The following is a 24,774-nucleotide window of genomic DNA, read 5'->3' as shown; positions in this document are numbered from 1 at the left end:
CTACCAAAAAAAGGTTCTAATTTTTTGACCAAGCTTATTTTTAACACCCGTCGGTAAAGAAAAGTAAGTCATCTAATATCGGGGGAGGGCTGAGAGTATAGATCATAACATGATAACTCTACCTACCATTGACAACCATTTACCTTTCCAATTTTGTATGTTTTGATCTATCTTGGATAAGATGTGTCCCCAAATATTAGAAGACCTCTACCCCTTATCCACTAGGAGACCTAAATATTTGCAAGGTAAAGACCCTATCTAAAAACCTAACACTTTGGCAATGACATTCTCTGCTCTAGCATTTGTTTTGAAAAAGACCAGGTTTGATTTCTCCTTATTTACCACTTGCCTAGATGCTCTAGAGAACCAATATAGAATAAGCTTGAAATTTGTGGCTTCTATCAGACTACTTTCCCCAAACAATAGGGAATTTTCAGCAAATTGCTAATGGGTAAGAGGAGGGAGACTACTGGTGAGTTTTATCCCCGAGATGTTACCCAACTCCTGATCTTTTTGAATGGTCCTTCCTAAGGCCTTCACCAAGATGATGAAGAGGAAGGGAGATAAAGGATCCCCTTGTCCTGAACCCTGAGAGATTTCAACGAAACCTTCAACAGCTCCAATAACTAAAACTAAGTCCTTGGGACTTGAGATACACTCAAAAATTAAATTGATCCAAGCTCTACTAAAATAAAAAGCCTCTAAGCATTTACATAAGAATCTCTAGTTTACCATGTCACATGATTTCCTAATATTTAATTTCATGAGCATACAAGCCTGATGGTTGTGTTGGATGGAGTGGATAAACCCCTAAGCTATGATCACTCCATCAAAAATGGATCTACCTAGAACAAAACTAGTTTGCTCCTCTGATATGATACTTGAAAGTAAACGTTTAAGTCAGTTGGCTAGTTCCTTTGAGAAGACCTTATAGATAGTGTTACAGAGTTATATGGGCCTAAGATCACTCATACTATCCACATTCTCCTTTTTAAGGTGTTATTTATTTCTGTAAGGAATTTGCCAAAGCTTCTTGCCCTCTCTAAAGCTTCTACCAACTCATCACCTATGAAGTGCCAACAAGCCTGAAAGAAACATGCAGAAAATCTATCTGGACTAGGGACCTTATTCGGATGGAGCTAGAATAAGGCCTCTTTTATTTCCTGTTTGGTGAATTTTCGGTTTAAAAGGTTGTTTTGGTTGTCATTAATATTTTTGGGGATGTTCTTAAGAAGGCTAGATTGAGCTGCCAGATCAAAGGACATCTCTTTACTAAGGAAAATTTGAAAGAAAGATATCACTTCTGCTGCAATATCCCTTGGGTCATTTAGGATAACCCCGGATTCACCCCTAATATGGGTGATTTTGTTAATCCCATTTCCGAATTTTGCAAATGGATGAATTATTTTTGTATTTTGATCTCCTTCAGAAATCTAAGTTGCTCTAGACTTTTGCCTCTGGAAGATTTCCTCCTTAGTCAATGTATCTTCATATTTACGAAGTAGATCCTTTTCTTGTAAGAAGCTATCTTGATCCATTCCTTCCTTAATGATTTTATCATTCATAAGGGCCAAGGTAGATTCTATATCCTTCTTAGAGGCAAAGATATTGCCAAACCTATCCTTATTCCAATGAAGAAGTTTCCTCTTAATGTATTTAATTTTCGTTACAAAATAATAGAGATTTGATCCCAAAACATCCATCTTTTCCACCATTTTTCTACATTCTCCAAAAATGATTAATTTTTCATCCACATTTTCTCAAATTTGGAGGGGCACCTCTTAGGTTTTAAGTCCTCCTCAATGGTTAATTGTACCAGAAAATGGTCTGAGCCTGAAATGGGAAGGATGTAGGCCTTCAGAAGATAATGAAATTCTAGGATATTACGTTTGAAGAGGAACCTATCTAACCTTTCCATAATATTGTTGAACCCTTGCCTTCTATTATTCCAAGTGAAGGAACCATTATTAGTATTGATGTCTATCATATTATGAAAATTGATCCAATTCCTAAAATCTATCAGAGCTTGGGGTTCTCTTCTTAGTCCCCCTAATTTTTTTGAGAGGTTTTCTATTGGATTAAAGTCCCCCCCTAAAAGACAATTCCACTCTAGATGCGATGTTAACAATTGAGCTACTTCATTCCATACTATTAGCTTCTCATGTGTAGGTATAGGGCCATAAATATTGAAGAGGATGAAGTTCAGATTGAAAATAAGATGTTTGACACAGTAACACATCTAGAACTTGTTGCTTGAGATATTATTAATTGAAATCCTTCTTGGATCCAAGATGATATCCAAACCCCCTGAGGCTCCTTTTGTAGGTATTGCTTCCCACTCTAGATAGCCTAAATTTCTTCAGAAATTTTTAATCTCAGTTTGATTAAGCTTGGTATCCTGGACTAAGGTAATTTTTTATTTTAAGGTGAGGATGCAATGCTCCCTAACATTCCATGTAATGTTCTGTATGGCTAAGTGGGAAGGTACTTCCCCTTCCTTGCATTCAAAATTGAGGTTATTTTAGCCTACCCAGTTGCTTGTCCATCCATATTCCTAAGTTCAATTATAGATTTCCTTCCTCTCTACTTCAAGGACGAGCCACAATCTAGTTAAGTCTTGCCTCCTAAGGAATTACCTAACCCCAACTTACTTCGACCTTTGTCTCCATCATCACCATCTAAAGGTTGATCTCCTTCCAACTCTAGCTCTCCAACATCCTCTTGCAAAGCCATGAATTGTTCAAAGAGGTATTCAGTCCCTAAACCAAACTCTCCAATCTCATCTAGAACTGGTCAATTAACTACTGTCTGTTCTAGGTCTATATGTTTATCCAATAATTCCAGCTGCTTATGTACATCCACTTTGAATTCCTCTGCTCCTACCAATAGTTTTTAAAATTCTGCTATGTTATCAAACACCACTTTCATGTTATACATGTTCTTAGAGGAGCTAATACTACTGCTCATGCTACAAATTTTCACCTACTATGGAAAATCTTACAACTAGCGGTGAAATGGGATTGTCATTTGGGCACACAGAGGAAGTCTTATTATTGCGGGGGCACCTTGGGCCCTTACTCTTCAGTTGAGACTTGCTATGACTCCTGATTGCCTTGATAGTTCTTGTAGGAGCCCTAGAGGATGACTGCCAACCAACAAAATTCCAATTTGATTTTCCCCTACTATTTGAGCTAGAGGCAAAGTCATTATTATCATAGATTTTCTCACTACCATGGGGGTTATGAAGGAAGATATTAGAGGTGTTGACTTCACCCTCATAAAGTGAGGGAGATATACACTAACTACCCTTCTCATCAATTAACTCAATAGGGTTTAAATTTGGGGTTTCAGAATCGAATTGTATAAGAAGCTTTATATCATTTGCCAAATCCTTATACAAACCTTCTACTCCTAAAAAAACTTCTAATTACGAGCCTATAAAATCCATAATTTTAGGGCAATGGAATTCTACTAGCAAAGGACCTATATTTATCCATTTCATAACATTTTTGTGTTGGAAAGTTTTGAGATTAAAATTCGGCATAATCAAAACATTGAAAGACATATCCTTCTATCAATTTTACTTCACACTCCAAAATTTGTTTTTTAATATTCGAATTAATGAGAAAGGAGTTAAAATCTAGGTTAGTAATACTTACCTAGTTAGAGAATTCCTCTTTCGACCATTCTTTCATTTCATCAAAGACCTGATGTTGCCCATTCCCAAAGGCAATAATTCCCTTTTTGTAAAAGAAGTCATAGTAATCATGCAGGAGATCCAAGGGTAAGTTAATGACCTTCTTATCCTGCGGTTAATTGGGAATTATAGCTTAGCCAGAACAAGCTACCACTAGGGAGGAAGCTATTTTATCTTTTTTTAAATGACTGATTAGGGGGAAAATTCCTATGAGGGTTGGAGAAAACCCTAGGGCTACAACATTTACCCCGCAGTAGTCTTTGTACCTGCTAGTGAGATTCTGGTCGTGGTGGCTAAAATCCATGATGTAATTAATTTAACCATCTACCCTTCAAAATCTTTCTATAATCATGGATTTTCCTCATAGAGAAATCAACAATGTTGGATGGGTTTGGGAGAGATGGCAGGAAACAAGCATATTTGGTGCCACTCAGAAGAGGACCACCCTTATAATCTAAAATTGTAGCATTGGCAACCGAAGAGAGCCTCTAAGAGTTTCAGTGCCTCTTGGATTTCTTCCCGAAAACCACAAGCATATTTGGTGCCACTTAGAAGAGGACCACCCTTATAATCTAAAATTGTAGCACTGGCAACCGAAGAGAGCCTCTAAGAGTTCTAGCGCCTCTTAGATTTCTTCCCCAAAACCACCTGCTACTCTCCTTTCTCATCGCTCTACGTGGGAGTAGTTTTGATTGCGAGGAACTTTGAAATTCACATTTTCACAAAACTCATTAATCTTAAATCTAATTATTAATTTGTAGTGTAATATTATATATTTATGTAATATTAATTATAATTGGTTTTAATAAAATAACTATTAATAATTATAAAAGTGAAACATTTAAATTTATGATTAGAAGTTATTAAATTAGTTTGTATATATTAAAATGATTAAAAAAATTATGATTTTCAAAAATTATTAAAAAAAAGGATGATTTCAAAAAATATATAAAGTACAGTTATAAGAATACATATATAATTATGTTTATTTTTTTAATAGAAATATTTATATTTAATTTAATTTAAACTAAATCAAGTCTTTATTATTGGTTTTATTATCTATATTTTTAGATTAAAAAATTATTAAAATTTATGTCTATTTAGAAAAAAAATATATTTTATTTACAATATTATAAATAATAAAAAATGAAAAAAATTGTTTAAAATAGACATTTCAGTTTTTAAAATAGAAAGAAATCCAGAAAAAACCTAAAAAATCTATTATTCCTAAAAATTTACTCCTATAACACCAAATTTTATAATACAAGAAATCACCACTACATGACACTTGTTTATATTGTTGTTGGTAATTTGCATTGTAATGTGTGAGTAACTATTTTGTATGCCAACTATTTCATAGTGAACATAAATAATTTTGATCTGATGCATTAATATTTTTTTAATATGTGACTCAGTATTTGTTGACAGTTGTCCACATAACAAACCAATAATCTTTGTAGAATCTCTCTTCATAATTAGGGTTTTAAAAAGAATAGCTGAAATTGCATAGGAAAATAACAGAAAAATCTTGAGACTTCGTGAATCGTCTCCTGTCAATTAATCCACTAACATTACCGAATTTAAACATGAAACAAATATCGGTAATCGATGAAAGACAAAAGTCTAGATATAGACAGAGACCAGAAAAGACATAGCCATTGTTGTTCAACTAAAGGAGGAGCACAGACTTCAGCAGACGATATCATTTACATTTTATTAGTGAAACACTTCAAAACAGGAAGCTTCATATTGGTATAAAGATGATTGCTTTTAGTGTTACACAAGGAAGAGAAAAAAATATTAAGAGCTGAAACCGAAGTTACACCCCCAGAACCTCGAAAAAATGTAACTGCAAGAATTAGTTGTTACACCTTAGATATTAGGGTTCTTCTCATTTATCTAGTTTTCTTCTGATTCAACTTTAGTTTGTTTTGAGTAAGGTTTATCTTTTTCTTTGATCATCATTACCCTAAAAAAGGTAGTCTATGTTCTTATGAGATTCATCTTAAATAAAATACTTCACTTCCATTCTTTAGAAGGTGGTTATTCTCATCCTCTACCTCTGTAACCTTCCTTTCTTTTAAATTTGACTTTCCCATTTTTTTCCCATTTTCTTACTCTTCATTCTGGATAGGTTCTAGAGAGCTAGCCTCTTTTCCTTAATTTTGGTTATCGACACCTCTTTTTACTCAATATTTTTTTCAATTTATTTTCTCTTATATGTTTAAGGTCTATTTGTAAGCTTCATTAATAGTAAGAACTTTCATCAATACAATCTCATCTTGAAATTGAAACTTTAGTCCATTCACATATTAGGCTTATCTTAATCTTCACTCTTTCATATATCCATCTAAACCCAAAGCCCCATAAACTATTCAATATAAATCTATTTTGATTGACCTATTTTTAAAAATTTTGATAACATTTTTTGTTTGTGATCTAATAATAAGAATTAAACTCTTAAATATTTTATCTTATGGTAATTTTTTTCCTTTTTCCTTGTCTTCATCTCAAACTCTAAAAATTTCTTCTTACTACTTGCACATTCATTCATAAGCAAAATCTACACTCTCCACCTCCAAGTCCTAGAGTAGACTATCTCGAATCAGCACTTTTACCTACACACTCAGGAATTCCTACTCTAATACCATTGATATAATAAAAATAAAATAAAAATCTTCTTTCCAAACACAAAACTCAAACAAGATACAAACATACTCTCTAATTACTATTTTTCTTTTACAATCCCATAAATATTTGTAATACAAATGATCTTCACTAAAGATTTACTAAACAAAACAAGACGACGATTGCATTCCAAAAATAGCCCTCTTACTCACCTCTCAACTCTACCTACTCTACCTTCTCACTCCTCAACTCTGCCTTTCATTCCCACCAGACTATCCCAGGCTGCATTCTCCTCACTTATATTTTTATCACTTATACTCATACCTCCCTTGCACTGTATCTTTCTGTAACACTCGACATATTTTGTTCGATATACTTAAAACATCATTGAAGAAGCCAATGTTCCCTCCTCTTTTTTTACTGCTCCCCTATCTCTACTTTGCAGCCCATCTCACATTCTTATTTCCACACTAACTGTTTTCCTATCTTCTCGACAACCCCTCCTATCATTTGGGCTGACCCAATATATCCCTCCAAACCCGTGGAGATGAGAGTTGCCTTATCATTCTCATACCTACTCCCCCTCCTCTCGTGCCTCTTTGTCTCTACCTTAATATATTTTTCCATTGATGCACTCTTTTTTTCTTTTTTTAATTACAAATTATTATCTTCCCCTAGCTGCCGTTACATCTTATCTTGTCATTTCAATTTCTCTTTGCCTTATGTGTAATGGGAGATGCATGGCTTTACACCTGTCAATTTCCTTAATTTGTAAGTTTCTAAAATCTGCCAATAAACCCATAGTTGTTCACTAAATAATCCCAAATAAGTTATTATTGAAATTTGGATATGCGCTAACAAATATCATACACTACTCCAATGTTCCTATTTTGGCATATGCACATAGAATGGTAGCAATCAGGCCTGGAATTTGACAGGCAAAATGGCTGTTTTTTCACTTTTGAACCGTATTTGACAGCGTAAAAAATTAGTAGAACGTATGCATTGACATGCTATTTTTTTCTAAAATCGTATAGATGACACTTCAAATTATAAATAAACTGTAAAAAATATAAAAAATATAGTAGGTAATATATATATTAGTTTAGAATGTTTATTATAAAAATACAAATTATTTAGAATATTTTGAAATGGAAGGATTTAGAATATGGAAGAATGTAGTTGTTTCTAATTTTATAATATTTTAATATGATTTTTTAGAATAGTTCTATTTTTTCAAATGAATTTAGAAACTTGTCATAATTGAAATGATAGAATATAATTGATAAAATATTTTTAAATATAAGATTGTTATAGAAACTTGTCATAATATATATAATTTTAAAATTTAAATGTTTATTATTACTAAATTAGTAATTATTAATTGTTTATCATTTAATGTTAATATATAATATATATTACTGTATTAATTTAGAAACTTATTTAGTAAATTTAAGATTTTTGCGTATATTACTAATTTATCATTATTTTCTCATTAAGATAATGATTTTATTTCTTCCCAAGAAAGATGTGCATTGATTTTCATTGCTTCAATCTTGTACTTTTATATTTTTTGACAGTTAATATTTTTCTTAAAACGTCAAATGAAAGGCATTGAAATGACTAAACCATCATCAAAAATTCATATGACAGGTAGGGGTGACCGTCAAATTCCAGGCCTGGTAGCAATGGTTATGAAATATAGATTTATGCTTACCATTTGCCGAGGCATTCTGGAAAACAATTAAGGAGCACAGGATTTAATTTCCTATTTTAAATATCGAACAAAATTCCCCTCTTTGTTATGCTTTGATAGATGTCCATACCCTATTTTGATGCTCCCATACATGCATGGGAAGGCAGGATACTCGTGCAGCACACCATCACATAATGTATAATTTTTTTGCTAGTGGCCTACATTGAAGGTTTAATATTTAAAAAGTTCTTTGTCTATCTTGAGAAGAGCCTCCACCTCTATTCAGAATCTTTTTCATAAAAATAATTGAAAGTTTTGTGAAGGAAAAGATGATAATTATGTTTTCTCCAAAAGTATAGTGGCACCTCATGGTTATAACATGGTAGATATTGGTCAATGACCATTCACCTCATATTCTTAAAAATAACTCTTTATATTGAGATAATTGTACCAATAATTTGAAAATAACTTTGAAGTCATTGGAAGGGATGAATTGCATCAAGATCAATGAAAATATCATAAATTTGGGCTTTGTTTATATCTTTTTATCTTTCACTTCATTGTATGATAACTTTGTTCCATAAAACTGGTAACATGAATATCGATGAGATTTATATGATTAATTTGACTAGTGGTTCAGTCAACTTGATCCATCGTTCTTTCCAATTCAGTGAAGTAAATAGTGAATAGTTTGAGTTTCCTATAGATGCCAGTAATGGTCAAACCAGTTTTTCAAGTTGACTTTTTTTAAATGCCCTAAAAATTTGTCTTGATTTCTCGTAGGGTTATCAAAAAAGCATAGGAGCAGATTGGCATGATTCAAGGATATTTTTAAACATTTAATCTACTATATTATGTTCTTGGATATGATTTAAAAGAAAATATATTCTAAATCGTAAAATTTATGAAAATTCAAACATGATTTGATTATATTTAAATAAAAATATTTCCTACTTACCTTTCCTTCAACATGGAATTGCCAAAAAAAACATGGGTGGGATTTGGTTTTGTAGAACATGATCACATTTTGCTCAAAAATTTCACTCTCCCAATCATAACTATGAATGGGTAGTTAGGTGTTTTTGTTTTACTTTCTTATTTTTATTTTTATGATAACAAAATGATACCTTATTTTACATATTATAAAACACAATCACATTTTATATGAGTGCTAAAGTCAAAATGAGTAATTTGACTACATTTTTTCCTTCATTTTGGTGCACATACTTATAGTGTTGAAATTTTCACATCAAGAAATATCCTAATGCTTGGTTGTTTGAGTGTGCACAAACTATTAGATTCAATGTAAAAAAATTAAGGAATTTTATTGCATGTTTTGATAAGAAAAACTGTGATAAGAGATTGATTTTATTTTTGTATAGTTATTAAAAAAAATTATTTAGACCAATGAAAAGCAATTATTTTTCTTTCTTTAAATTTTTTTAATTTATTTTATAGTATAGATGCATATTTGTTAACATTATAATTTACAAAAAATATTTTTGTTGCAAATGATTGGCTAATATCATTTTGCCTCTTATAGACAGGTTTCTCGAAATCACCAAGCATTTTAAAATTATTTACCTTCTTTAATTTGAGTTTCTAAAAACTTATAAACACACAATCTTGTGAATTTAAAATAAGTGCTTAAATTTTAACTTCATTATTTGTTGTAATAGGTAGTTTTCTAAGTTAACCTATGAACAAGATAAAAAATATATATATTTTAAAAATATGTATTATATTTAAAATGTTCTTTAATTTATAATCAAAATAAACTAAATTTCAATAATATTTTTTTGGCAAAAAAATAAATTTCCATATTAATTTAATCATAAAACCAAAAAAAACATTAAATCTTATAAAAACTAAGATAATGAAACTAAATCATTGTGAAAAAGTCCAAAGCAACATAAAAAAAATTGATCTAAAATATTCATTGCATTATATTTTATTAAATATAATGAGTTTATTCAAATGTAATATAAGATAAAAAATTTAATGACATTTTTTTATTTATTAATTTATTAAAAAAAAATTAAATCTTCCCAAACAAATCAATTATTCAAAGGTCTATTTTTAAAACTTAAGAATAAAATAAAAAATAATATATTATTTTAATAATATAAATTATTAATAATAATCAAAATCTTATATATTCACAAAAGGAAAAAGTCATACCTTTCATTTTAAATAAGGGAGGTTTTTTTAATATGTTATTTCTTTTTTCCCTCTATTGTAATGAAAATTAATTTGTCATGTTTAAATGGTTATTAAATAAAATTATTTAGACCAATGAAAACAAAATATTTTCTTTTGTTTTATATTTTTCAACATTTTTTAATGCATATTTTTTAACTTTATAATTTACAAAAATTACTTTACTTGTAAATGATTGACTAATATTAGTTACAATAAATAAATATTTCTAATAATTATAACGAATATTATTATTAAACTAAAAAAATTATTAAGGCAAGTACTAGCCACTATGTGGCACTTGTTTTATATTATTCTAATACATGTAGTTGGGTTTCAATCTAAAATTTAAATGGCTTGTTTTATTATGTATATAGAATTTTTAATGATGTTGATAATCAAGTTTCATTTGTAACTAGGTGGGGTTTGTTTTGGTTTCATAAACTCCTTTGTCATGATATTGTATGGTAGTTGAAAATATGCTATCGTAATTAGCAATTTTTTATGTATTTAATGATCTATCATCAATGCTATTTTTTTATATGAGGTTAATTTTTAATTGCTTTATAAATTGTTTCTTTTAAAGCTATATTTGTAAACCACATCCAACATATAAGAAGTTAATAAAAAGACAATTAACATTAAATAATGAATATGATTGTTAAATTTTTCCTAATACATTTACTCTAGCTTAGAATTGAATTGAGTTTTGTAAAACACGCTACAAAGTTTAGAGGGAGCCCTACTAGGAGTGGCTCAACCCCTAGTTACAATGTAATTAACTATATATATGGTGCTAACAATTACATTAGAATCATTACTATTTATATGATTTTTTCAAAGAAAACAATCTTGTCTCCATCTTGATGTTTATTTATAGCTTTTAGACTCCTTATCCAACATGCTAGATGCACTTTTCACCAAAATAACTATTAATTAGCATTTAGAAACATAATGTAATAGAAACTTGATAACTTAATAATTATTTTGGCTATACATATAACATTATGGATGAGCATAGATATATTAAATAGTTTGTGGATAAATATGCAATCCATAATTTATTAGTATTGATCAAAGTGTTTAGAGATTATTAGTCCTCACTAGTGACGTCACAAATTGAAAGTAAAACAAACAAATAATCTCTGTTTAGAAAAAAGTCAAACATAATACCAAAAATATCGAACTACTTACTACTACACCAAATATCACCAAATATGTACACTTACTTTAGATAATTTACACTACAATTACCACATAATATATACAAATCTTTTGACGGAGCATAAATTTACATTCTAGTGTGTGAATATAACACTATTTTGTATGCTTACATAGCAAGCATAGACAATTTTTTATTAGGTGAGTGAGTGATTGATTGTTGACATTTGGCCACATTAGGAAACAGTTATCTTTGTATACTCTCTCTTTCATAATTAGGGTTTTAAAAGAAAAGTTGAAATTGCCTATGAAAGTAAGCCGACTTCCAAATAGTAATAGAAAAATCTTGAGACTCCGCGAATCCTCTTCTGTCAATTAACAGACCGACTTTACCGATTTCTATTGTCTCATGGAGTGCAGGCAATAACAGTTTCCTGGTGAAGGATCCACGCCATTTCTCTCTTCATCTGCTCCCTCTCCATTTCAAACACTCCAACTTTTCAAGCTTCCTTCGACAGCTCAACACATATGTATGTCAGTACCCATAACTTACTCTTATGCTTTTATTTACGATCCATTTCTCTTTTTTTCTTTACTATTTATTCTAATCGCACAGGATTTTCGTAAAGTGGATCCTGATAAATGGGAGTTTGCACACGAATGCTTTCTTCCAATCGTCTCAGGGGGCGGGCAGTCAAGTGGACGGACGCCATTGTTATGGAGGTTGTTCAGCTGAAGAAGGAAAGGGCTTAACGAGGACAGAGAACTTGAGGACTTGCAGAGATGCTTCGCCTTCACAGAGTAAAAACCTCAGCAGATGATGTCGTTCCTCCAAACAGTTACTCAAAACCCTAATTTAGCTCTGAGACGCTTCAAAAGAGGCATCTTGATGTTGGTAAAAAGAGGAGATTGTTGCCAATGCCACATAAGGAGGAGCAGAAGAAAACGAAGAATGATCAAACGCTTTGACTACGCCACATAGGTTTGTGGATCCTGGGATGAGTAGCAAATTATTTATTGCACATGGTGTGACTCTGAGACTGCTATATATCTAAGGAGTTAATGGCTACTTGCTCAGAGAAGTGTATTGACAAGGCTCAGAGAAGTGTATTCGCTGAGGAAGCCCAATTACCCAGATCAACAAATCACCAGATTTCAAAATGAAGAAGACCTTATGATTGATTTTATTTCAGACTATTCAATGTCCTAGCAAGGCTGCTCTTTTTAAGAACAGTCTAATCCATTACAGTGGGAGTTGGCTCAGCTGTTTGGGCACTTGTTATTTATGTCTGGTTAAGTTGGTACCATATTAATATGGCTTTTATCGAGTCTTTTCTTATTATTGTTGAAATTTATTATGAGTGGTATTTTCTGTCCAAATATTGATAGCTTCCAAGTTTATTCTGTCCAATTACAGGAAGACCGTTGTTGCTCCAATGGCGTATAACAGTTCAGTTAAGTTCATATTTTTGAATATGAACTTTTAAGCAGTTCAGCAGCAGCACTAGTTTACAGGTCAGCGGCCAGTCGTGGTACTGAAGCTATTTATATTGTATTATGTCGTCTGCATTCTGCTGCTTGTTTTTGTTTAGTTTACATCACTTCATTTATCCTATAAATCTTTCTAGATTGCAATTTTGTATGAAATTAAGAATGATTGTGGGATCCACAGGGTTTCGGTTCAGCAGTAGTTCTTAAGGACTTCGCCATTCCTGAATCGCATGACTTTCTGAGATGACTTTTCATTTGGAATGGTTATAATGAATAACAACATGGTCATTAAGTTTGACTGGTAAAAGTGAAGTATTATCATAATGATAATTGTGCTTTATAATTCCCCCATTGAAAATAGAAAAAGCAGGCAGGATGCAATAAGATTGCTCCACTAGATAAAGAAAAGATTGCCTCCCATTGGAATGAGCGGACCCTCACCAGCGCTGTGATAAACAGTTCTCTCATATGTAATCGGGTCCCCGATGACATCATTACTTTGTTTTTTTTGGTTTAATATCACTTTTGTCAGTAGGTACTTGTCTGTCTGAATCCTGTAATTGTATCTCTCCTGTACTACATCTTTTCTGACGATTTAGAGCTAGAGATTTTGTTGGTTCTTATAGAGATTTTGTTGGTTGTTATGCTTGTATCAATTTGAATGGCATGAGAATGCCTTCATTGTCAAATTCTACTTGAACACACTAATGTTTATTGTGATGTGTATGGTCTTTAAGTTTACAGCAATTGTTATTGTAGAATGCCTGTTAGTTTACGGCAATTCTTTTTTAAGTTTGGATTCTAAGTTAAAAAGCTCATTGCATCTGTGTAACTTAAATTTAAACGGCAATTCTTTCTTTTTTAAGTTTGGATTTCAAGTTAAAAAGCTCATTGCATCTGTGTAACTTTAATTTGTGTAATGGGTTACTAAACTGATGTGAGATTTTTTATAGGACTTCTAAACAAAATAAATAACTAAAATCAATTCCATTTGAACATCTCATTCTTACCATTTCTCTTTAACTAAAGACCTTTTTGAAACAATTGGGAGACTTCTAGTAACACATTACACACCAACCATCAATGTAGAGTGAGGACTAATATATGAATTCTTGTAACACATTACAAATCAACCATCAGTTTAGAGTGAAGACTGCCACTGGGCATACCAAGAGTCTATATTTTGAACCGTACCATCAATTTCATTCTTTCTTAATATCTCTATGTTGGAGAGGCATTTGATTAACAATTAAGATAATAAAATTCAACTTTCAAGATGATATCTTTAAAACTAATGAATTATCAAAACAAAATAGACTCCTTTTATTGAAGCATAGATTGATTTTTCAATTGTTTTTCTCTCTTTCTAGTATAAATATGCAATGTTTAAAAGATAAATATGCAATGTTTAAAGACAGGTTGTATTAATGTGAAAAACGGTATATATATGTCTGTTTGTAATATTTGGTTTTCTTTTGATTGAAGTATTTTCAATGTAATAATTAATTTATATCTAATATATATTTACATAAATTTCATTCATCATATCTTTATCACATTATTGCTCATCTCTAAAGATTGATTTTGATAATAAATTTTTTTTTCATCATCTTCAATTATATATATGTGGATGCATATACGATCTATGTTACTTAAGCAATCATGAATTTAAACTTAAAATTTCAATATTAAAATTAAAAATAAATCACAGAAATATCCTTATACAAGTCATTGTGAGTGGACCTAGAAAAAGTTTTTTGTGCTATAATGTTGTATTTAAAGATATTATTTCATTCATGGAAAATCATGCTAGAAGGTGAAAAGTATTTAGGTAGAAGATCTTCAAAGATAATTTATTCTACATTGTTTGATTATGACATCATAATAAACACTACTGAATAGTTTTTTGTTGCCTTTGATCTTTTTCTTGGTCAATAAAGTTGGTCCAATAGAGGTTTGTTTGAGGAAAATATGACCCTCACAATTCAATGGATTCACTAAAGATGCTTCTAAACAATGATAGTCCTTACCAATATATAGACATTAGAAGAGTGACATGAGAAAATTTTAATTAGCTAATTTCTAAAAGTTCAATTCAATGAATTAAAATTCAAATCCATACTCATGGAGATTAGGTTTGTACTCAAATAGATTAGGTTCACTCTCAAATAAGTGAACTAAACAAAAATATAAGCATTGATGAATTCTAGTACGCTTATAAGGACAACATTTTAAAACTTAGTATAATGGTGAATCAATTCACCACATCTTTATCTTCATGTTCCTTTTTTTGGAACATAACTAAGCATCACATTTAAAGTAATTTACCCTTTTAATTCAATTTAGTATTTATTGTTTATTATCCCAACTCTTGTTTATATAGGTTATGGATAATATAAACACTCCAAAATTCACCATTAAATTTTTTATTGCTAATTTCTTGCAAATCAATTATATAAGAAATTTTTTAATTAATTATCCTTGTAATCAACCATTCTACCACATTTTTATAATTAAAGTGCAATGCTAAATTATCCCATTTCTTCCTCACATGTGTGCACATGTTGTCTTAGAGATATCTTATCTCTTCATGTCAACCGACTCCTTGTTCCTACATGTGTAAGCATGCTAACTTATTCCACTCTTTGCTCATATATGTGCTAGCATGCTAACTTAAAGGCATGCTAATCTTCCACCTCATCGCTTGACCTTGACTCATTCATCTCTACTTCCTTGTGCATGACAATATATCCCACACATGCCATCCTGCTAACATGTATGACCATGCTTATGCTCCCACTCACATGCTACTATTCATCTTGTCATTTAATCTTATATCTTGATCAAATCCCATCATTCAATCTTGGATCTTCTAAGTCTCCCTTGTGATACTAATCAGCATGCTATTGGTGGAATCCAAGAACACTGAGAGGGGGGGATGAATTAGTGTTCTATTACAATATAAGATTTTAGCCTTATCAAAGCATTCATCGTCAACCATTAAACATAAATACATATAACTGAAACAAATAATGCAATCACATAAATGAACACCATAACACAGAGAATTTATACGTCAAAAATCTCAATGAGGAAAAACCACGGTATGATTGGTGACCCACGATATCAATTCACTAGCCATATGAAGAGATATTACATATAATAGGGGCCTGGACATGTAGGAAGGCACACTGCTTAGAGCACACTGTTCATCACCAAGAGTCTCACTGACTACAATCACTTTCTAATGCAAAAATGAAAAACTAAACTCATATAATGCATTTGCTATGCCTGATTGAGTTTCAGTTAAAGCTCTAACTATTCTGGTTCTTAAACCCTAAACCCTTGCCAGAATAGCATATACCTTATGAGTACCTTAAAAATCATCTACAAATCATTACAGAGTATTTCTTTTGCATACAAAAGATCTCACATACATAAAATTTTCATTCCAGATCTTAATCTGAATGTTATATTGAAAATGACCTAATAGACTGACTTATATACCCTTACAGACATTTATGCCATATGTTGGATTACATACAATATAATAATACATGTTGGCTCATTACAAATCTATATGAATTCTACAATGGTTTTTCGGATACTACCCTTTGTCGAATCTCCAAGTGATGTCGGCTTCCCATACCGATACCTAGTTTGTCAGTTACCTTTGAAATCCTTGATGTCGATGAAGTATCTGTCGGATGTTAATGTGAACCAAAATATGTTGCCATCAATGACAACATAAGAAACTGAATGAGTGTCAATTGTTGATAATATATCCCTTGGCATTGATGGCAACACTCATGTGAAAAATGGTTTCAAGATGTCCTGCTAATCCTAGAATGTGATTTTGCTCCCCCTGAGCTATATATACCATCTGAAATCTGATCTATACATATTTATCCATAATATTTTTAACATACATCACCCCCCCTTTGGCATCAATGCCAAAAATCGGTACAAAGAATGAATAAATCGATAAAATTTTGTAAAGGGTAATGTCTCTCAAAATACTTACCGGAGTTGAATGAGTTTGAAAATTTCTGGGTAAGCATTCTTCAACAACTCCAAATATGTATCCCAACTAGATTTGAATGTCCCTAAAATTGACACAAGTCCATTTAGGACATATGCATGAGATTCTTTTTCCTTGAGTTTTGTTGGTGTGGGCTTTCCCATCATATCTATACACTCCTTCTTATGTACATACAGTGCGTCCAACCGATGACTCACTAACCCTCTAGGCTATTTAGCTCTATATAGAATTTTATCCCCGTCTCTTTTAAGAGTTGAAATCTGGACTTCTAATAACAAAATTTGACCATCTATAGATGTGGTTAAATAATTTTCTCCATCAAAGTTATTTACAATGCCTGGAATTATATTTTGAATATCTTTAATGCTTTTATCTATACTTGTTCTAAGTCAACTTGAATTGCAACATACCCAGTAAATATTTGTACATTGTCTCAAAGCATCATCTATCATTTTCAACCTATCTACTATCTGTACTTTGTCCAATTCAAACAACTGATCAAAAGTGGCCCTTTTGGCCTTAGAAAACTGGTCCAAAGCATGTCGGTTAGAGGTTTGTTGTAGTTATTGAAGAGTCTATATTTTGAACTGTACCATCAATTTCATTCTCTCTCATAATGGCTTAATATCTCTCATACCAGGAGTCTATATTTTGAACCGTACCATCAATTTCATTTTTTCTTAATATCTCTCAGTTGGAGAGGCATTTGATTAACAATTAAGATAATAAAATTCAACTTTCAAGATGATATCTTTAAAACTAATGAATTATCAAAACAAAATAGACTCCTTTTATTGAAGGATAGATTGATTTTTAAATTGTTTTTCTCTCTTTCTAGTATAAATATGCAATGTTTAAAGGCAGGTTGTATTAATGTGAAAAATGGTATATATATGTCTGTTTGTATTATTTGTATTTGTTTTGATTGAAGTAATTTCAATGTAATAATTAATTTATATCTAATATATATTTACATTAATTTCATTAATGATATCTTTATCACATTATTACTCATCTCTAAAGATTGATTTTGATAATAAAATTTTTTTTCATCATCTTCGATTAAATATATGTCGATGCATGTATGATCTATGTTACTTAAGAAATCATGAATTTAAACTTAAAATTTCAATATTAAAATTAAAAACAAATCACAGAAATATCCTTATACAAGTCATTGTGAGTGGACCTAGAAAACGTTTTTTGTGCTATAATGTTGTATTTAAAGATATTATTTCATTCATGGAAAATCATGCTAGAAGGTGAAAATTATTTAGGTAGAAGATCTTCAAAGATAATTTATTCTACATTGTTTGGTTATGACATCATAATAAACACTACTGAATAGTTTTTTGTTGCCTTTGATCTTTTTCTTGGTCAATAAAGTTGGTCCAATAGAGGTTTGTTTGAAGAAAATATGACCCTCACAATTCAATGGATTCACTAAAGATGCTTCTAAACAATGATAGTCCTTACCAATATATAGACATTAAAAGAGTGACATGAGAAAATTTTAATTAGCTAATTTCTAAAAGTTCAATTCAATGAATTAAAATTCAAATCCATACTCATGGAGATTAGGTTTGTACTCAAATAGATTAGGTTCACTCTCAAATAAGTGAACTAAACAAAAATATAAGCATTGATGAATTCTAGTACACTTATCAGGACAACATTTTAAAACTTAGTATAATGGTGAACCAATTCACCACATCTTTATCTTCATGTTCCTTGTTTTGGAGCATAACTAAGCATCACATTTAAAGTAATTTACCTTTTTAATTCAAATTAGCATTTATTGTTTATTATCCCAACTCTTGTTTACATAGGTTATGGATAATATAAACACTCCAAAATTCACCATTAGATTTTTTATTGCTGATTTCTTGCAAATCAATTAAATAAGAAATTTTTTAATTAATTATCCTTGTAATCAACCATTCTACCACTTTTTTATAATTTAAGTGCGATGCTAAATTATCCCATTTCTTCCTCACATGTGTGCACATGTTGTCTTAGAGATATCTTATCTCTTCATGTCATCTGACTCCTTGTTCCTACATGTGTAAGCATGCTAAATTATTCCACTCTTTACTCATATATGTGCTAGCATGCTAACTTAAAGGGACACTAATCTTCCACCTCATCCCTTGACCTTGACTCATTCATCTCTACTTCCTTGTGCATGAGTATATATACCACACATGCCATCCTGCTAACATGTATGACCATGCTTATCCTCCCACTCACATGCTACTATTCATCTTGTCATTTAATCTTATATCTTGATCAAATCCCATCATTTGATCTTGGATCTTCTAAGTCTCCCTTGTGATACTAGTCACCATGCTATTGTTGGAATCCAAGAACACTGAGAGGGGGGGGTGAATCAGTGTTCTACTACAATATAAGATTTTAGCCTTATCAAAGCATTCATCGTCAACTGGTAAACATAAATACATATAACTGAAAAAAATAATGCAATCACATAAATGAACACCATAACACATAGAATTTATATGTCGAAAATCTCAATGAGGAAAAACTGTGGTATGATTTGTAACCCATAATATCAATTCACTAGCCATATGAAGAGATATTACATATAATAGGGGCCTGCACATGTAGGAAGGCACACTGCTTAGAGCACACTGTTCATCACCAAGAGTCTCACTGACTACAATCACTTTCTGATGCAAAAATGAAAAACTAAACTCATAGAATGCATTCGCTATGCCTGATTGAGTTTCGGTTAAAGCTGTGACTATTCTGGTTCTTAAATCCTTAACCCTTGCCAAAATAACATATACTTTATGAGTACCTTAAAAATCATCTACAGATCATTACAGAATATTTCTTTTGCATACAAATGATCTAGCATACATAAAATTTGCATTCTAGATCTTAATCTGAATGTTATATTGAAAATGACCTAATAGACTGAATTATATACGCTTACAAACATTTATGCCATATGTTGGATTACATACAATATAATAATACATGTTGGCTCATTACAAATCTATATGAATTGTAAAATGGTTTGCCAGATACTACCCTTTGTCCAATCTCCAAGTGATGTCAACTTCCCATACCGGTACCTATTTTGTCAGTTACCTTTGAAATCCTTGATGTCGATGAAGTGTCTGTCAGATGTTAATGTGAACCAAAATATGTTGCCATCAATGAGAACATAAGAAACCGAATGAGTGTCAATTGTTGATAATATACCCCTTTGGCATTGATGGCAACACTCATGTGAAAAATGGTTTCAATCTGTCCTACTAATCCTGGAATGTGATTTTGCTCCCCCTAAGCTATATATACCATCTGGAATATGATCTATACATATTTCTCCTTTATATTTTTCACATACATCACCCCCCCTTTGGCATCAATGCCAAAAATCTGTACAAAGAATGAATAAATCGATAAAATTTTGTACAGGGGAATGTCTCTCAAAATACTTACTGGAGTTGAATGAGCTTGAAAATTTCTAGGTAAGCATTCTTCAAGAACTCCAAATATGTATCCCAACTAGATTTGAATGTCCCTGAAATTGACACAAGTCCATTTAGGACATATGCATGAGATTCTTTTTCCTTGAGTTTTGTTGGTGTGGGCTTTCCCATCATAGCTATACACTCCTGCTTATGTACATACAGTGCATCCAATCGATGACTCACTAACCCTCTGGGCTATTTAGCTCTCTATATGATTTTATCCCTGTCTCTTTGAAGAGGTGAAATCTAGACTTCTAATAACAAAATTTGACCATCTACAGATGTTGTTAAATAATTTACTCCATCAAATTTATTTACAATGCCTACAATTGTATTTTGAATATCTTTAATGCTTTTATCTATACTTGTTGTAACTAAACTTTGTATTGTAGCATACCCAGTAAATATTTGTACATTGTCTGAAAGCATCATCTATCATTTTCAATCTATCTACCATCTGTACTTTGTCTGATTCAAACTTTTGATCAAAAGTGGCCCTTTTGGCCTCAGAAAACCAGTCCAGAGCATGTCGGTTAGAGGTTTGCTTTGGTTATTGAAATTCCTTTTAAATATGCTCTGTCAACATTTTGAGCTTGCCAGATGGGCTTGCTCCCTTATCAATTTGGCATTTCGGGACTAACTGGTGCAAAATTGAAATGGAATGATCAATTGTTTTCTTTTCTTTAGTTCCTTCCTTGATCATTTTCTGAGCTACAATCATCATGAGTTCAGTTGAACTCATCTCTATTATTCTCTTTTTCTCAATATTTGTCGTGTTAATTGCTAACAATGAAGTTCTGGCTGTCGTTTCTCTGTCGGTTTCCTGTCCCTTTTTCTCTAATGATTGTGCAAAAACACTTATTTCAGTTTGATCTTGCTTTTCCTTCTCTCCTTCCTGATTTTTCTCTTTATCCTTCTCTAGTTTATTTTCTTCAATATCATCTTCTTTTGCACTAGTGGCTTTGCCACTTGGTACAACATCTGCTACTACTAGTACCTCATTTGTTGTATCCACAACCTGTTCATTTTGATCTGATGGACTATTGTCCTCAACATCTATAACCTGTTCATTATGTACACTAGCTTTTTTCTGCCGGTATCTCCTCTTTATCCCATACTTTTGCCTCTTCCAGAGATTCTGCATTTAATTTCTTGGCATCTATCAAAATTGTGAATGGGCTACCTACTACGCCTTTTCCTTTGACATCAACCAAGATGTCAGACTTAGGATTAGCTTTCGGTGATGTATAGAAATTAGGGTGGTCAATAAATAATTTGACCCATGCCTCGTGGGTTTCACTGATTATTTCTTTAACTCTACCTGCCATAAGGCTAACTGTCCTGTGCCTGCTTCAGAAAATTGGTTTACTAACAATTTTAAGACACATATTCATCTCCTGCAGGGTAATTGAACCACAAATAGTTAATAATCCTTGAATCTTTATCTGCTAATCTTCTTCTACAACAGATAATCATCTAGCATTTAGTTCTTTTTGCTTGGCAGTTCCAAATGATTATTCAGATTCATCTATCAGTGCATCTATAAGCATCTTAGCATATGCATCCAAAATGTTTTCATCTACCTCATAACCCATTTCTTCAATCCATATCTTCCAGGGTATCATAGCTTCCATAAGAGTTTCATCATTTTTCACCATGAAACAGATTTTAGTTGAGTGTTTCTCAACTATGTGCTTTGGAAATCTTTCTCTTAACTTCATGGCTTTCTAAAATGATTTGAAGTATCCCCAAAATTTGTCATTTCTTTGGTTCCCCAATCTGGTGATAACACCCTTAATCTTCCTGCCTTTCAGTACATCAAAGGCCTATTGCCTTTTGCCCAAACCTAGTATCTCATTCAAAAAGAAAAGCATTAGGCACACTATAAGATTTCCATATTGGAAAAATCCTTTATTTTCTCCCTTGATCTTGCCTAAGTTTATAATCAACTCTTCTTTCATCCATTCACACAGATCATACATTTCATCCTTCTTCAACATTTTATAAGCAACAAAAATGCAAGAGCTAGAAACTAAGTTAAGTCAGTTAGATTGGGTTACCTTGCAACCTGTAATAATGCTAACAAATTTGACATCCTTGTCAGTAATGGTACTAACTCTCATTGATTGACTATCAGAGGTTGCACCTGTGATCTTGTTGATTTGATTATTTGATATCTACTTCTCTAGTTTCTGACCTATTTGAGGTAAGTCGGTGATAGCCCCAATTCCTTCCTTGGTGAACTTGTGGGGTCTATCCAACCAGATAAATTCACCATGAACTCTACTTAGCATGTACCAGATTATTTCATCCTCAAACTCAGGAATATACAAGATTCACTATTAACCCTAGGTCTGCAATATATTTGAATTTGGGCTTGATGATTCCAGAGTCATTCAACAGTTAAGATATGTACATTTATTTGATTTCACTTATCCCAAGTCCTCTAGATTGTAGTGGATGTAAGCTTTGACATCCTCAACATAAACAATGCCTTTGGGAACCCTTGAAAAAGCATCGACCGAATCATCGAGAGTTGCAATATGAGGGCATCTTTTGAATATTTGTCTTAGATAGTCCTTAACCACTACTACAATGAGATTTACAATGAAAGTGGGGACAAAATAAGAACCAACCTCCATTTTAAATGACCGAATTGCGAAAAATACCCAGAAATAGTCGTTGGTGACAAACCCTAGACATCTCCTTTGAATGCAGTTGAAATCATTGATGATTGCTTTTGATCTCTTGAATATCCTTTGACTCACTCTGTATCGCTCTAAATGAAAGGTAATCATATTGAAGTGAATCCTTCCTTTTATCCTTCAAAAAACCCTCATTTACCATTGACATAAATGCTTTCCTGTGAGACATACCATATCTTGATTCAACATATTTATGTCAGATTAACCTTCTCAGATGTCTGAAACTTCCTTCCAGATCTCTTTATTGGGGAATATGCAGGATTTTCATGAAATTTGCCTATATGCAGGATTTTCATGAAATTTGCCTACCCCTAAGTCATCTGCCTCAATTGTCAGATGAGCTTCTTGCTAGTGCAGGAACATTCTGCTCTGTCGGTTGAGTAACCAAAGCAATTTCATCTCCCAATTGATCATTTGACTTCCTGACCCATCTCTTGGTATGATCATGTTAGATCTCATTGATCTTTTTCTTTCCTTTATCATTTGATCCATTATTGCTAATCGATGGAATTTTGCTTCTATAAAACTTGGCTATGTGTCTAATCGTGTTGCATAAATAACATGTAACATTGTTCATTTGAATTTCTTTTCTATATCCGAGATAATTGCTTGACCTGAACTGATTAGCCATATGTTCAAACTTTCCACATGCATGACATTTTACATTCATTCTACAATCTTCTCTCCTATGACCATACTTATTGTATTTGGAACATTGATCAAGGACAGAGATATAATTTTGATTTTCTCTATTTTTTATATTGTCTAGCCATATGACCAAATTTATTACAAACAAAGCATCTACCATTGAATTTGTGAGCATTGAGCTACCTTACCAATGTCCTCTGGTTCGTATTGTTTTGATCATTTTGCATACCGGATGTCTGATCTTTATTTGCATTACTAGAGCTCTGACCATTATGCATACCGGATGTATGATCATTTTGCATACCAGATGTCTGATCTTTATTCTGCATTTGGCTCTCCAATAATTCATTAAGTTGTGATGAACTAGCCTTGAATTTGTCCTTATACTAATTTGCAATTGTCAGATCATTTCTTAGGATTATCATATGTCTTTCAAGTTCTTCTTCATTATTTTGGAATTGCACTAATTCTATTCTCAACACATCATTTTCATCAGCCAACCTGATGCATTCTTTAGATCTATCCTTCAATGATCTAGCAAGGTCTTCCTCCTTTTTCTTTCTATCTTCAATTTCTTTTCCCATCCTCATAGTTAGGGCTTGCATTTCATTCTTCATTACTTCATTTTCTTGATTCAGCTTCTAACATTGGTTCTTCAGAGTATCCTTTTCTTCATCATTTTGATCTTACAACTATTCCCACAGTTCCTTCCTTTTGGCTTGAGCAATAGATAGATTTTCTTGCAGAGTGACAATGAATTCTTTTGTAGATCTAAGTTCATCTTCCAACTTTATGTTCTTAAATTTACAACTTCAAAATCTTCAAGAGCAACTTCAAGTTGTTGCCTCAAACACATCTCCATGGATTCCAGATTCAGGATTTCCCTCAATCTATTAAACTTCCTCTGAAGCACAAGGCTCTGATAGCAATTCTTGGAATCTAAGAACACTGAGAGGAGGAGGTGAATCATTGTTCTACCAGAATATAAGTTTTTAGCCTTATCA

The 24,774-nt window shown here is 31.9% G+C and overlaps 1 protein-coding gene across 1 annotated transcript in view; it reads left to right on the top strand.

The window, feature by feature from the left end:
- The window catches only part of LOC131876494 (heat stress transcription factor C-1b-like), a 57,798-nt gene extending 36,350 nt beyond the window's left edge, over positions 1-21,448 (top strand). Inside the window, exons 2-5 of the mRNA XM_059221910.1 lie at positions 11,764-11,911; positions 11,998-12,104; positions 12,242-12,306; positions 21,390-21,448. Coding sequence (XP_059077893.1) covers positions 11,764-11,911; positions 11,998-12,104; positions 12,242-12,306; positions 21,390-21,448 — 379 coding nt within the window. The remainder of the gene's footprint in view (positions 1-11,763; positions 11,912-11,997; positions 12,105-12,241; positions 12,307-21,389) is intronic.
- Positions 21,449-24,774: the final 3,326 nt, after the last annotated feature.

This window comes from Cryptomeria japonica, chromosome 6 (assembly GCF_030272615.1).
Source record: "Cryptomeria japonica chromosome 6, Sugi_1.0, whole genome shotgun sequence".
NCBI classification, from domain to species: domain Eukaryota; kingdom Viridiplantae; phylum Streptophyta; class Pinopsida; order Cupressales; family Cupressaceae; genus Cryptomeria; species Cryptomeria japonica.
This window is presented reverse-complemented; position numbering and strand designations above follow the sequence as displayed.